Genomic DNA, 13,666 nt, shown 5'->3' on the forward strand with positions numbered 1-13,666 from the left:
TCCCAGTCACTCCCACATCACACTTGATCACTCCCCCTTCTTGACTTTGCATGCTCGCTCTCTGAGGCTCTCATTGTCACACTACTTTTGAAATACATCGTTAGTCCCATACAGGACTTGTCTTAACAAAATACACCTGTATTACAGGTGTATTTTGTTAAGACAAAAAGTACAGGTTCAATGAAAATAAACAGTATTAAATCAAACAGGGTTATCAAAACTATGCCTCAATGAATGTAATGTTTAGGTTGACACCCGCTTTTATTTGTATTTTCCTCAGTGGAAAATAAATAAATAAAATATAATTTGATTGAAGCAATATGAATTGCTTCATTTTAATCCTAACCTTTAACCTTAAACCAGCTCTTGTCCTACGAGCGCACGCATACACACAGACACAATATCTATCTATCTATCTATCTATCTATCTATCTATCTATCTATCTATCTATCTATCTATCTATCTATCTATCTATCCAGATATATACACATTAAAAAATATATAAATTAATATATGTACTGTATATACTATATATATATATATATATATATTTTGTATATAGTGAGAGAGAGAGAGTTTTTGTTTTTTGGGGGCTCGGGGGTCATATGCAAAACAAAACTCAGTTTAAACCCCGATGGGAAGTTCATGAGTTTTAAACGCTTAGTCTCATTTAAATTTGGCACTCGATCTAAACACCGGAAATCGAAAACCTGCTACAGGATGATGAAGGACAGTCGTACATTTACTGAGCTCGACGGACGGTAATTGCAGACGGACTGCAGAGGGAAACATTTGTCTGGCGGACAGCCCCGACTGCAAGAGGCAAACAAATCAAACATGAAACAAATTAGGAATTTAACTCAACTGTTTTCGTCTCCCAAATGTTGGACACCTGTCAGGTGTTTACAAGTCAGACTGTTCTGTAATTCAACCGGCAGTGTAGTTAGTGCAAGGGAAAAGCGGGGAAGATCGGATCATTTCAAGACTCAAATATCTTCCGGTCCAGGTTTTCACGATTTCATCCGTGAACTCACTGGTCATGAAACCACATCAACTTCATACAAAGAAGTAGAATACCAACACGAGTATCTTTCTGCTGACTTGGAGCTGGGGAATGCACGAAAGGGTAATTTGAAATCTTAACGCTACTTTGGAGGTTTCGGGGAAGATGCAACCCAATGTTTTGTCTTTTTACAGTCTATTTTGAAACCTATGGATGTCAGATGAATGTCAATGACACGGACATTGCCTGGTCCATACTACAGAGGAGCGGATATCAACGCACGGGACATTTACGCGAGGTATGGCTTGAGTTATTCACGGTTTTAACACCAGTTAATGACTTAGTCAATCATGACTCATCTTCTGTCATCTATATCTGCAGGCAGATGTGGTCCTTCTTGTAACGTGCTCCATCAGGTATAGCCCATCAACAAATGATCACGATTCCCATAAATGTTAGAAACTGATTATAACTTATCTATCGCTTTGTGATTTGATTCAACTTCAATCGTGTGTGACAGAGAAAAAGCCGAACAAACCATCTGGAACAGACTGCAAGAGCTGACAGCCATGAAGAATAAGCGCCGTAGGAGTCCAACACCAATGAAAATTGGCATCTTAGGTGTTGTCCCCCCCCCCCCCCCCCTACAGCAACATTATATTTAACAAGATTATATTATACTGCTTTGTTAAACTGAAAAAGTGACAACACTTTTTTTTCTTTAAAGATTTAAACTTTCAGCAAAGTCGAAATGATCCCCGCAGAATCATGTTAATTGTGTTTGAATTTTCACCACGTCTATTTTTGTACCAACTCACCAGTTGAGGTGTAAAGTACATTCTGTCTCCCTTGTAATCGCTTGACCTCAAGTAACGTGCTTCTTTTGGACTAACACTTCACACATCCAAACTATGATGGCTGAAAAGAGGAAGTAAGGCACTCCGGCTAATCACACAATTTGCATAAAATGCAAAATATCGGTCAATCAGATCAACGGTATAACTAGCGATATGTGTTGGCCATGTTGTTCCAACGTGGTTTGCGTGCGTCTGTCTATCAAGGTTGCATGGCTGAGAGACTGAAGAAGGAGCTTTTGGAACGAGAGAAGCTCGTGGATGTCCTGGCCGGGCCAGACGCCTACCGGGATCTTCCCCGTCTGTTGGCGGTGGCCGAAGGAGGTCAACAGGCAAGCAATGTGCTGCTTTCGTTGGAGGAGACCTACGCTGACATCATGCCCGTCCACCACTCTCCTCGGGGACGCACTGCCTTTGTGTATGTTTTGTCCACAGGAACATTTCCTGCTCGTTTGATTCCTTCACATGATCTGCTCCACTGATGTCCCGCAGGTCCATCATGCGGGGCTGTGACAATATGTGCACTTACTGTATTGTTCCCTTCACCCGGGGCCGCGAAAGGAGTCGACCTGCCAGTTCTATTCTCGAGGAAGTCCGTATCCTCTCCGATCAGGCACGTGAAAAGTTGTTCAAATCAAATGGATTCGGACGTGGAAATATTGATTCGATTGATCAGTGTGGAGTTCGATGTGCGTTGCCTTTCCTTCCAGGGAGTGAAGGAAGTGACATTGCTCGGTCAGAACGTCAACAGCTACCGAGACACCTCTGATGAGCAGTTCTGCGGTGCCATTCCGACCAGGCTGAGTCGCGGCTTTAAGACCGTGTACCGCCCAAAACTGGGAGGCATGCGTTTCTCTGAGCTGCTGGACAGAGTGTCGCAGGTCGATCCCGACATGAGGATCCGATTCACGTCACCTCATCCGAAAGACTTTCCTGATGAGGTACCTTAGAGTTTGTTGTTGCACTCTTGAACCTGCTAGCCAGTTATGAATGTTTTTTTTTTCTTTTTTTCCTGAATAATTTTTTGCAGATGATATTTTTTCAGTTTTTCGGAATATTTTTTTTTCCAGAAAAAAATTACCGGTACTCAGAAAGCCAGAAAAAAACCCCTATTCTTAAGACAGAAGAAATCATATTATAAGAAATATTCCAAAAAAGATAAGAAATACTCGGAAAATAAAAAACGAAGAATTTATTTTGAAAAACGGGGGAAAAAATTCTATAACTCTGAATTTTTTTCCCCAAAAAAGAAAAGATATATTCCGCAAAAGAGAAGAAAAAAAATTCCATAAAACAGCAATAAATATATTTAAAAAAATAAAACAAAAACCTTCAAAAATTACTTGTACAAACAGGATTTTTTTTTTATCAATTGAATGCAACATGCTTCTTTCTAATGCCAAAAAAAAAAGGTTTCCTCCTGTTACTGTTAACTCTACCTTTAAATCAACTCTGAACTCCATAGTTGACTGAGGATTGATCAGCTTTCTAATATCTCTGCTCTGTCTTTGTGCCTGCGCGTGCGCGTGCGCGTGCGCGTGTGTGTGTGTGTGTGTGTGTGTGTGTGTGTGTGTGTGTGTGTGTGTGTGTGTGTGTGTGTGTGTGTGTGTGTGTGTGTGTGTGTAGGTTTTGCATCTGATTGCGGAGCGAGAAAACATTTGTAAGCAGATCCATCTTCCAGCTCAGAGTGGGAGCAGTCAAGTCTTGAAAGCTATGCGCCGGGGGTGAGTCACTATATTTACAATTGCAGGAAAATTTCTACATCACTCATATTACTGTCGGACCTTTGACAACAATAAGCTCCACCAAACCAGATGCTCCGACCTGCACATTTGTTCTCTTGAGATCCTACCACAACATCTCAGTCGGGTTGAGGTCAGGACTCTGACGAGCCTTGAATGCATATTTTTGTCTGCGGAAGTCATTCAGTTCTAGAGTTACTTTTCTTCTTTGGGCCGCTGTCCTGTTGCACAGATTTTATGACCCATTTTTTTTGCAGAAATCCAGATTCACGTTTCAAATGATGGTTCTTGTACTACAAATCGCAGGTACACGAGGGAGACATACCTTGAATTGGTGCAGAACATCAGGAATGTCATTCAAGGTAGGCGACAACTCATGACCGACTTTCCATGCCGTCGGCGCGGATGCGATTTTTAAACGGTTGTCTCCGCGTCTGCGCCGACACTGACGGGTGATCAGCCTCGACCGGGGGACGTGCGACTTAATTGATGGGCTGCAGTTTTTTGAGAGTGCTACTTGGGGTGCATTTCCCATGGGCTCTTAAAGGTTCTGCCAGGTGCCCATCCACAGCCGAGGTTTTCCTCTGTCATCTGGAATAGTCTTTAATTCAAAATGGTAATACTGTATAGTACAGACTGAACGAGTTCCACGAGTGAAGGGGTGTGAAACTCATTTTTGTCGCGGGCCAATCGTTTATTCAACTATTGAAGTCACTGTAATGAGGGGTTTGATAACAAGAAAATACTTACAAAATCTCCCCTATTTATTACATATGAGGATTTGAAATTTTGCTACCGATTTTTTTTTTTGGGTACACCAGCACAAAGTTAGGTGCACCCAAATTTTCCACTGCATCATCTTCAACAGCGCGGCTTTAGAGGTTCACTCCCTTTTTTTGAACAAAATGACTTTTTAGGGAAGTTAGTTAGTTAGTTAGTTAGTTCCGCCCGCTCCTATTTGGAACATTGGGCGACGAGCCTCCTCCATTTGTTCCGGTCACTGGCGACCCTTCTTGCTCCATGCCAGCTGACACCCATCTCACCGAGGTCTTCTTTGGCAGTCTGTCTCCACGTCTTCTTTGGCCTACCTCTCTTCCTCTTTCCACCCTCTGGCATCCAGTCCATGGCCACACTTGCCATTTTTTAGGGAAGGTCAGACATGAAAATCGCTCACCTTTTGGGGAAATTTGCTCCGTTGAATTCCAAACAGCTGACCTGCGTAAATTGCGGCGATGCGCTGAAAATGTAATGTGTGCGTGCGCAGGATGGGAGGCGTGAGCAGCACGCATGACTGTTTTTTTTTTCCTTTTCTTTTTTTGTCACGGACAAAAGGAGGAAGTGGTTGTCATGTATTGTGAGGTGCGTTTGTTGTCTTTAATTGCCTCTGGCTGTGTCCATCTCTCTCCCCATACTGAGCGAGGGGGGGGGGCTTTGTCCTTAGAAGATATCCAATCTTTTCGCAGTTGACGTCACGCATCATCATCATCACTGTGCCGTAATTGCTGTGTGTGTGTGTGTGTGTGTGTGTGCGTGTGTGTGTGTGTGTCAGGCGTAAGTCTCAGCAGTGACTTCATCTCGGGCTTTTGCGGTGAGACAGAAGACGATCACCGGCAGACCTTGTCTCTCATCGGAGAAGTAGGCTACAACATCGGGTTCCTTTTTGCCTACAGCATGAGAAAGGTGAGCAAGTCGCAGAAGTGCCGCCACCGTGACATCATCATTCTTTGGACTTTGGTCTTTTTGTTGTCCGTCTTAGAAAACCCATGCGTTCCATAACCTTCAAGATGACGTGCCGGTGGATGTGAAGCAACGTCGGCTGGCGGAGTGCATCGCTGTGTTCAGACGGGAAGCTGCGAGGCTCAACGCCGCTCTTGTTGGCAGCACGCAACTTGTCATGGTGGAGGGGGTCGGTCAAGTACTCATGGCCCGTGCATAAGGCTCAGTGTGGTCCTGTTTTGGTTTCCTTTTTGTTCTTCTGCCAAAACCTGTCCCACTTTTCAATCATCGCTCGTTTGATCCAACAAAAAGCGTCAGAGTGGGCGACGCTCTTTTTAACTTGAAGTGTCATCGATAATTTTTCCGTTGCAGCAACACAAGCCAAAGAGTTTGAAGCATTTCCTGCTGAAAATCGAAACAAGTACGGGATACTTTTCGGCAGTCTTGCCAAGGGAAAGTGTGCACTTGGAATAGCTGGGCATCATTTGGTCTCATCAAAACATGTTCTAATCGCAATGTTCTTTTTTTTTTTCAAATATTCCGATTGCTTATCAGTCATTGCTTTGTGCCAACGACAGTCATTGCAAGTTTTTCCATATTCTGATGCTGCATTCGAATGATATTGTCATCCGGAAAGTAGCCCTCTTTTTTTCTTAATTTGCAAAGCCAGCAGATGTTTTTAGAACGGTCTAAATTGATTTGCGATGTGTAACAAAGCTCACTCTCAGCGCAAGGCGCACATGTTGTACTGGGTTAACGTAACCTTACCGAGCAACAATGCTCACGGCGCCATTCTTTTTTTTTTTTGTTTGTTTGTTTGACAGGAGAGTAAGAGATCTGCCACGGAGCTGTGCGGCAGAACAGATGGCAATATGAGAGTGATCTTCCCAAGGGATGATGTTGCTGTTCATCCTGCCGACTCCAAGGCGGCTGCAATCAATGTTGGAGACTACGTGCTAGTGAAGGTGAACACGAGTGCACTTAGGTCTGTTTTAAGGGCTGTAGACAAGGTGGTGGGTTGCGCTGGGGTTGGGGGTGGGGGGGGGGGCAAATAGCCGTCGCTGTTAGCACAAAAAACGCAGACTTCGGCTAGAAAGCGGGGGGAAAAAAATTGTCAGTAAAAGCTGCAGGAACATCTGGAGTGGCAAGTGCGTTCCGACTCCTACTCGGTGAGTTTAAATGTGACTGGGCGCATCCCCTGTTGTGAGAGGGTGTGCACACTTGTGCAACCACATTATCTCAATTTTTACTTCCCCTCTCGAAATTGTTTCTTTTTTTGGTTTGTGGGCTTTAAAAATAGACAGGAGCTCGATGCCAAATGATTAAGGCCCAAAACTGGTCCGCCGCTCGGTGATTTGATCGAAATTGTCAACTCGTAATATTCTAGGTTTGATAAGGCCCATGTATCATTTTTGTGAGAGACACCGAGAGAACTGTGAATGATCAGCAAACGTCCGTCTTTCGTCTTCTGCAGATCACGTCAGCCAGCTCGCAGAGTTTGAGAGGTCAAGCCTTGTGTCACAGACATCCCTTGATCCAGTCGGCGCTTCCGTCCAGCCGTTCATATGAACATTTGCCTCGCCATCCGTGACTGCCGCATGCCCCGTGATGGCCACTCTTGACAAGTCAGGAAACAAACGACGACGTGTCATCTTGTCGCAAAGGTACTTCAACCATCCTGGTCACTTTTGGACCACCGAGTCCGTGTTGATCTCGTGATGTGACAACACATTCAACAACACAACATTTAGTGTGTGACCGTCCGAGGGTTAAATGTCTTTAAGAGTTTGCCGAGCCGAGTTTTGGATTGCATTCGGTTTGTGTTGCGCAAGTTTCAGAAATTTGGTCGATGACAATGGCACATATTGTTCATGATTTCATTACAATAGTATTGTATGGATACCCGTGGCAGTAAAAAAAAAAAGAAAAAAAAAAGAAAGCCTAAATTACAATATCGGTCAACCAAAAGGTACGACCATGTTTGTATTAGCTCAACATATTTGTCCACTTATGTTGATTAACGAGACTAAAAAATAGGAATATATATTTTTGCACATTTAGAACAGATCAAATGTGTCATGATTTGAGATTGACAGCGAGTTGACGGTTAAACATTTTCATCGGGTAATTAGAGGACTCGGCGTGTAGGAGCTCAGAGAGGTAAGGTGGGGCGAAGCCATTTCAAGATTTGAAAACAGATCACGGGATCTTTCAAAGAACTCTCAAATGTAAAGAGAAACTGGAACAAATGTTGAGCAATAATATTGAAATGAAAAGCTGGAGATGTGGAGGATGTCGGAGTCATTTGCAGTGGTTGTTCTTCCGTTGTGGATGTCACTCCATCACCCTGTAAACTGAACATCTGTCCCAATCAGAATGTAGTCCTATGAAATAAAAAGAGACATTTAAAACGTCGCAGATGATGATTTCGCCACTAACTTTTAACGGAAATTGCACTCGTTCTGACCTTCAGGATCTGAAGGTCGGGGTTGACGAGCTTCAACTTCCCAATGGTGGGGAGCGGATATCCCTTTGCAAGTTGAACTGCGGAGCAAGGCGTACATTCATTTCACAAGACAATAGACATCGCCATAAAGAACGCCCCGATATGGTACTTGATCTGTATGAAATGCCCAAATGTTCATATCAAGACCTTATTTGGTCACTTTGTCATGACACGATGCGAAATTTCTGATCCGCGGTTGTTGAAAACGGCTCCATGTGTCATCGGGGAGCAAAAGCTCATTCGGTAGCCACTTACCATTCACTTTTGGAATAACAACCACTTTCAGGACCATGTTCAGGATGTTGTCAAGGGATTTGACCTGTATCGTCACTTCGGGTTAGTTCCTCTCACTGCTTTGGACTAAAAAGTGGTCATTTGCATCTTACCCGAAAGTCTCCCACATAACTTGTCCCCAGGGTCAGCTCCATTCTGTGCAAATGAGGCACAATTGGACTGTGGCGTTTGTCCTCGCGAGGAACTTTTAGCCCCACCGTTTTCCTCAAAGAACAAAGAGTCTTTTTTTTTTTTTTTTTTTTTCCTGGAACTTACTTGTTGAGGGTCACGATTCCAGTTAGCATCATGCCACGAACAAAGATGCGGGCACTAACACTGGTCTCCTGTAAGGGGAAAATGAATACAAATGAACGGTTTTTTTGTTGTTGTTTTGTTTTAGATTAAAAGTCACAAAATTAGTTTTGCAAAGATTAAGGCCTCAAACGGCACTTCAAAAGTGTTCAACATCAGCTCCTGCAGCATTGATTCAATCAAAGCACCGTTGGTAGGCTGCCGCTTAGCCGTTGAGCACCAAGCGAGGTTGGTTGAGCTCCCCAAGGGGGGTCTGCATGGACACTCTCAGACCCCTTGGAGAGCCAAGAGCTGAGTGTATGCCCATCTTGTCACTCGGAGTGACTCCACGCCACTTGTCCTTTTGACTCGAGGGGAGATGCTATTCAGCAACTCCTCAAGATAGCATGTGGACCATCATTGGGATTGTTTCTGGCTCCTTTGCAGGAAAGCTGCATCACCACTGACAATGCCCATCACAATTCAAGCATATTTGTATGAGGTAAACATGTATGTCCACCTTTATGTTCGTTCACAGGAGTATGAAAAAGTTGACATTTTTTTCAAAAAGATGACGGTAAAGAAAAGTTTCCGACGTGCCATGTTGAGGACAAACAGCGGCGTGAGCGTGCCGTTGGCTTGGATGGCGTAGGCCGTCACTGTGCTGGTGGCTTGAATCGTCGCGTTGTTGCTCTCCACGGTGACGATGGGCGTTTCCGCCGTTTTTACCAGCAGTTTCATCAACAAACACGGGAAAGATTTGGCAATCTGAAAGTTCAAGGCATTATTTTTGGACAAATCACTTCCTGCGCCCGAGTTCATCGTTTTGCGAGATTGACTGTCACCTGGGGGATGAACACGCCAAATGTTCTGGTGTTGAGCCTGATTGGGGAGCTTTGAGGGATCTGCGGCGATGGAGCGACAATGGTTACAGATCAACATGAAGGCATGGAAGTCGACACGTTTGAAATGAGAACGCCGCGGCCGGCCGGGGCCCACCATGTCATCGGTGATGTACAAGCTCAGGGCTCCGGCGGTGTGGTAGACAAAAGCCGCAGAGTTGGCGGTGAAGGCGGACACGCCCAAGTACAACATTTTCTTGTCCTCGGGTGGCAGAGAGAAGACCGCAGCGGGGAACGGAGTTTCCTGCTTTTTTTCGATGTTGTAGAATTCCCCCTAATTTCCAGAAGAGGGGCAATCCAAACGTGGAACTGCGCCTTTCAAGTCATTTCAACCGTGTGACGCGCGCCTTTACCTTCAAGCTCAAACCGATGGAAGACTTGACGATTGTGGGGGCGGCGACCATGGAATATTCAATCTCTGCATACTTGTCCACTTGTGCCAAGACTGCAAGGAAAGAAGAAAGAGCTCGAAAGCTGTTCAGTCACAGCACCGCTCGGCATTCACACGCAATTCAATCTGAGAGAAATGTCATTTCCCACCGAAGTGCACACGTGTGTGCTTTTTCTGATTCAAGCGCAACAGAGAATATGCTCCCAAATCTCGTCCGTCGCTCTCATCAAATGAAAAGCGGCGCTAAATAGGTTCTGACATATTCACCCATGACATGAATAGGCTTGCTTACCATTGAGCGTTTTCAACTGAGGGTTCAAATCAGTCACGGCGTCGACCACCAGGGGGCAGATCTGAAAAAGTCAATCAGAGTGCGATTCTCCCTCCATAAACCGATTCACTTGTTTTGTGGGAAGATGTGAATCCATTTTAAGGTTCTCGTCATGTTTTTAGATTCAATGTGACGATAACCGACGGGAAGTCATGTGTTAGAACTTGACTATTAGGACAAAATCATTGAGCTGCCGCAGTCGAGTAACGCAGCTCAACGCGTCGGTCGGCAATTTTCATCAGTTAACTTTTGAAATGAAAACGGGTTTGATTTTCGGGCCGTTCGCTTTCTAATGGAAACCGAACCACTAGTGCTAATTCCTTCCAAATGTTTTCATTGCTCAGCCACTCAAGCAAATTAAATTTGGATCACCGCCGCCCTCCGGACATCATATCCATCCATATTGCATCTTCATAGTCTGTGCATCATGCGTTTCGTTTAGCTTTCTGTAAAGTGTGAATAGATGCAATTATTTCTACCATGTGCTGTCCTTCCTCCAGGCCAATACGCGTAGCCGTACAAGGCCAAATCAGCCCTGTCAACAAAGTTTCGATGAAAATACATAAACTGTCACACAAAAGAGGAAGAAAGATTAGATTGAGGAAGCAGAAATGGTGGAAGATGATCTGTGTGCGTGCGTGTGTGTTTTAATGCTAGACATGTAGTAAGCAGGTCTGTTTCCCAGTTCTGAGGTTTGGGGTTTGAATCGCTGATTGGTCCGTGGTATTTGAAATTTGCATGTTGTTTCTGTGCGGACGTGCCCCCCCCCGACCCCACCCCCAGCACACACATTGTTCATTCCTATTTATCCCAGTTGACAACATATCCAAAATGCATCTTCTGAACTTGTCATGGGAAAATTCCAGAAAAACTGATTGGCATGGCCGACACAGCAACGTTTAGTACTTTGTGCCCTTAATCAGAGTACAGAACTGGTATACTTTTACAACGCTAGTTGGAATTCATCACTTAAATCACTCTCTACAGGATCAAAAGATTCCCTCTGGTAAACTGTATTTCGAGATAAACCGACCTGCTGGTCACGAGTGCTCAGGAAGTGCTCACCTTTTTTTGTAGCGCGTCGCGCAACCCCTTGTTGATGAAGCTTCTGAAAAGATTGTACAGCCAGCTGAAATAAAAGAGACGCCCTGATCAATGAGTCACTTCTTGTCTTGTTGAACAGTAGTGCATAACAGTGCCTTTTTTTTTTTTCTGTCACCTGGCTCCGCCGTGGAATTTGATGGTCACGCTGCCGACAGTCGCCGAACAGTCGAGGTTACTGACCTGGGGTCGCCCCGTTTCATCACTTTTGACCGCCACAACCGAGCTGATGGACAGCCCTGTCACACTCAAATCAAAGGAGCCGCTGTCCTTCCTGTTTTGATGAAACGCGACACTGCAGCAGGCGAAAGTAGTGTTTTTTGAACGGAAAAAAATCTTTTCACCCTTACAAAATTCGCCGGTATTTGACCCTCCAGTTTCCCTTCATACTGATGAAGGCGTTCCCAATAGACAGTCTGACGCCAGTCCCGGGCACCAGGTCCACGGTGGAAGAAGGTAATCCCGCCGCCACCGTTTGCATACTGGAGGGAATTTCATGCTAAAGTGGCGGCACAACGTTTGGCAATCTCCATCAATCAGATCAGTCGATTCTTACTTTGACAAGCTGTACTGGACCTTGCCGACGACGGATACTCTCTCTGTGCCGGATATATCTGGGATTGTTATGCTTTGGAGTTTCTTCTGGATGGAAGCGATCCCCAGCTGCCTGCCTTTTAGAGGAAGTCATCATGAAACGAGCTGCTTTGTCAGCCTTTGATTCTTCTGCAACCCTTACCATATTCAATGCCCTTATCTGTCAGTTTGACCTTGACTCCAGGACTGGCGCCCGAGGTCAGCTGACTGAAGGCGAGCAACGACAGCCAACACCACAGCAACATGTTTCGTTAACCTTTTGGAGGAAAAAAAAATAAAAAGATGGAGAGGATCAGTAAAATCCCCAAGCACTACATCAATGCTTCCCTTTTAGAGGCTATCGTTCTCCTCTCATAGTTTACACGAACATCCATTCCAACTTCTCTATTGCACATCCAAACGTTTTAATCCGGGAATTTCAGTGAACGTTATTTTTAACAGTCGCCGGCCGCTTCATGGTACAGATTCATGGCACAGATTCAAAACCAAAAGTCGGCCTTTACAAGTAACATACTTTATCGTGTGCGGAGTCGGTCGAAGTATAATTTGAGTGGAATCGTTCCACTCCTACGGGAATGGCCCGTAGGAGTTCAAATTTGAGAAAAAAGTCACATTCACTGCGGCTGACTGAAAACACATGACGACTTGTTAAATCAGCAGCCAGCAAGTTCAAATTAAAGGCCACGCCCATTGACCGTTTTGTAATGAACAAACGGCAACACATTTTAAAAATGAAACATACACAGTACATGCATAGCATATAATGAGTCCCGCTATTTTTTCGGGAATGTCAGCGCTTACGTTTTATGAGGCATATGAAAAGGCCCACCAAGGTGTCATCATTTGCGCATGCCATCACTAACATCCCAAAATGTAAGATCTTTAAGACGTACGGCTACATAGCATACATGCTAAACCAGGATTAAGCTGTGAGAGCTCACACTGACCTGAAGTCGCCGTTGGCCTCCGAGACCGACAGTTCCTCCCGCCGTCTCGACTTGCAGCAAGACTGAAAGTGGAAAGACAGCACGTGCTGCTAATTCACTTATTGAATCAGGAACTGGACTTGACTACGGGAATGTCCCAGAAGGGGCAAACAATGATAAACGTTGTATTTTACATGGTTGTGAAATGGTCAAGACAAAGAAGCCCAAATTTCCAAACCATCGAAGGGCCATTCCTGCCACTGGTGACTTTACAGGGTAATAACTTCAGCTTTAAAAAAATAAATAAATACATACATATTTGGAAGATGAACTTCAAATCAGATAGACCGCATGCTTAACCATGCTGAACTTGGATTCAAGTACCTTTGCAATTTTTGTTATATTTATTCATTGCTTGTATCATATTTATACAATGTTATGGCTTCATTTATTTTGACTGCGCCCTCTTTTGCTCATTTGTTGTATAATTATATTGTTGTGTTGGATTTGTCTAATTTATATATTGAACAATAAATAATACATTGAAATTATTGAGATTTTATTATAATTTGTTATTTTGTTGTCGATACAGTACCGGCTCGTATGTGAAAGTTACTCATCCCTAATTCTATATTATTCCATGCCATTCTCTCCACCTTTGATACGGTGTATACCGCACAAAATATCAATACCGTACTACCCTAGTTGTTTGTGACCGTTTGATTGCATTGTCAAACCACCGAATATCTCCGGCAGTTTTTCAAGGAATCGTTTGTACATTACATACACAGTACTTAGTGCTTGTTTAACTGTTAATCGTTCAAGCCAGGGGATATTTATCAATGCGGTGGTATGTATGCTTTCGTCCATCACCGCTCAAGGAGCTGTCTTTCCTCTTTTTAGTCTTGATTCTGGTGGCTTTGGAAGTGGAGCTCGGAAAGAAAAATTAAGTGCAATGACGACCTCTAGAGGCGAAGCGTACAAATTCATGGCAGGCCCATGTTATCAAAGCTGACCTGCAAGCACTCAACATCC

The 13,666-nt window shown here is 44.2% G+C and overlaps 2 protein-coding genes across 2 annotated transcripts; one reads left to right on the forward strand and one right to left on the reverse strand.

The window, feature by feature from the left end:
- Nucleotides 1-780: 780 nt before the first annotated feature.
- On the forward strand, nucleotides 781-7,731 carry cdk5rap1 (CDK5 regulatory subunit associated protein 1). The gene is made up of 13 exons (XM_086117735.1): nucleotides 781-1,127; nucleotides 1,199-1,302; nucleotides 1,386-1,420; nucleotides 1,525-1,625; nucleotides 2,066-2,276; nucleotides 2,351-2,475; nucleotides 2,573-2,799; nucleotides 3,485-3,582; nucleotides 3,907-3,962; nucleotides 5,150-5,280; nucleotides 5,357-5,506; nucleotides 6,141-6,281; nucleotides 6,791-7,731. Exons 1-13 carry the CDS (start codon nucleotides 839-841, stop codon nucleotides 6,905-6,907), a joined length of 1,785 nt encoding a protein of 594 aa, XP_085973861.1. The 5' UTR covers nucleotides 781-838; the 3' UTR covers nucleotides 6,908-7,731.
- On the reverse strand, nucleotides 7,180-12,738 carry LOC147201854 (bactericidal permeability-increasing protein-like). The gene is made up of 16 exons (XM_086117737.1): nucleotides 12,653-12,738; nucleotides 11,848-11,961; nucleotides 11,668-11,782; nucleotides 11,462-11,593; nucleotides 11,230-11,385; nucleotides 11,076-11,139; nucleotides 9,972-10,032; nucleotides 9,642-9,733; nucleotides 9,386-9,562; nucleotides 9,232-9,291; nucleotides 8,987-9,154; nucleotides 8,372-8,439; nucleotides 8,209-8,251; nucleotides 8,078-8,141; nucleotides 7,784-7,860; nucleotides 7,180-7,700 (listed from the first exon to the last, which is right to left on the reverse strand). The coding sequence occupies exons 2-16, from the start codon at nucleotides 11,948-11,950 to the stop codon at nucleotides 7,659-7,661; spliced, it is 1,422 nt and encodes a 473-aa protein (XP_085973863.1). The 5' UTR covers nucleotides 11,951-11,961; nucleotides 12,653-12,738; the 3' UTR covers nucleotides 7,180-7,658.
- Between the last annotated feature and the right edge of the window lie 928 nt (nucleotides 12,739-13,666).

Source organism: Hippocampus guttulatus, chromosome 8, assembly GCF_054856545.1.
Source record: "Hippocampus guttulatus isolate MCC_2025c chromosome 8, RoL_Hgut_1.0, whole genome shotgun sequence".
Taxonomy (NCBI): domain Eukaryota; kingdom Metazoa; phylum Chordata; class Actinopteri; order Syngnathiformes; family Syngnathidae; genus Hippocampus; species Hippocampus guttulatus.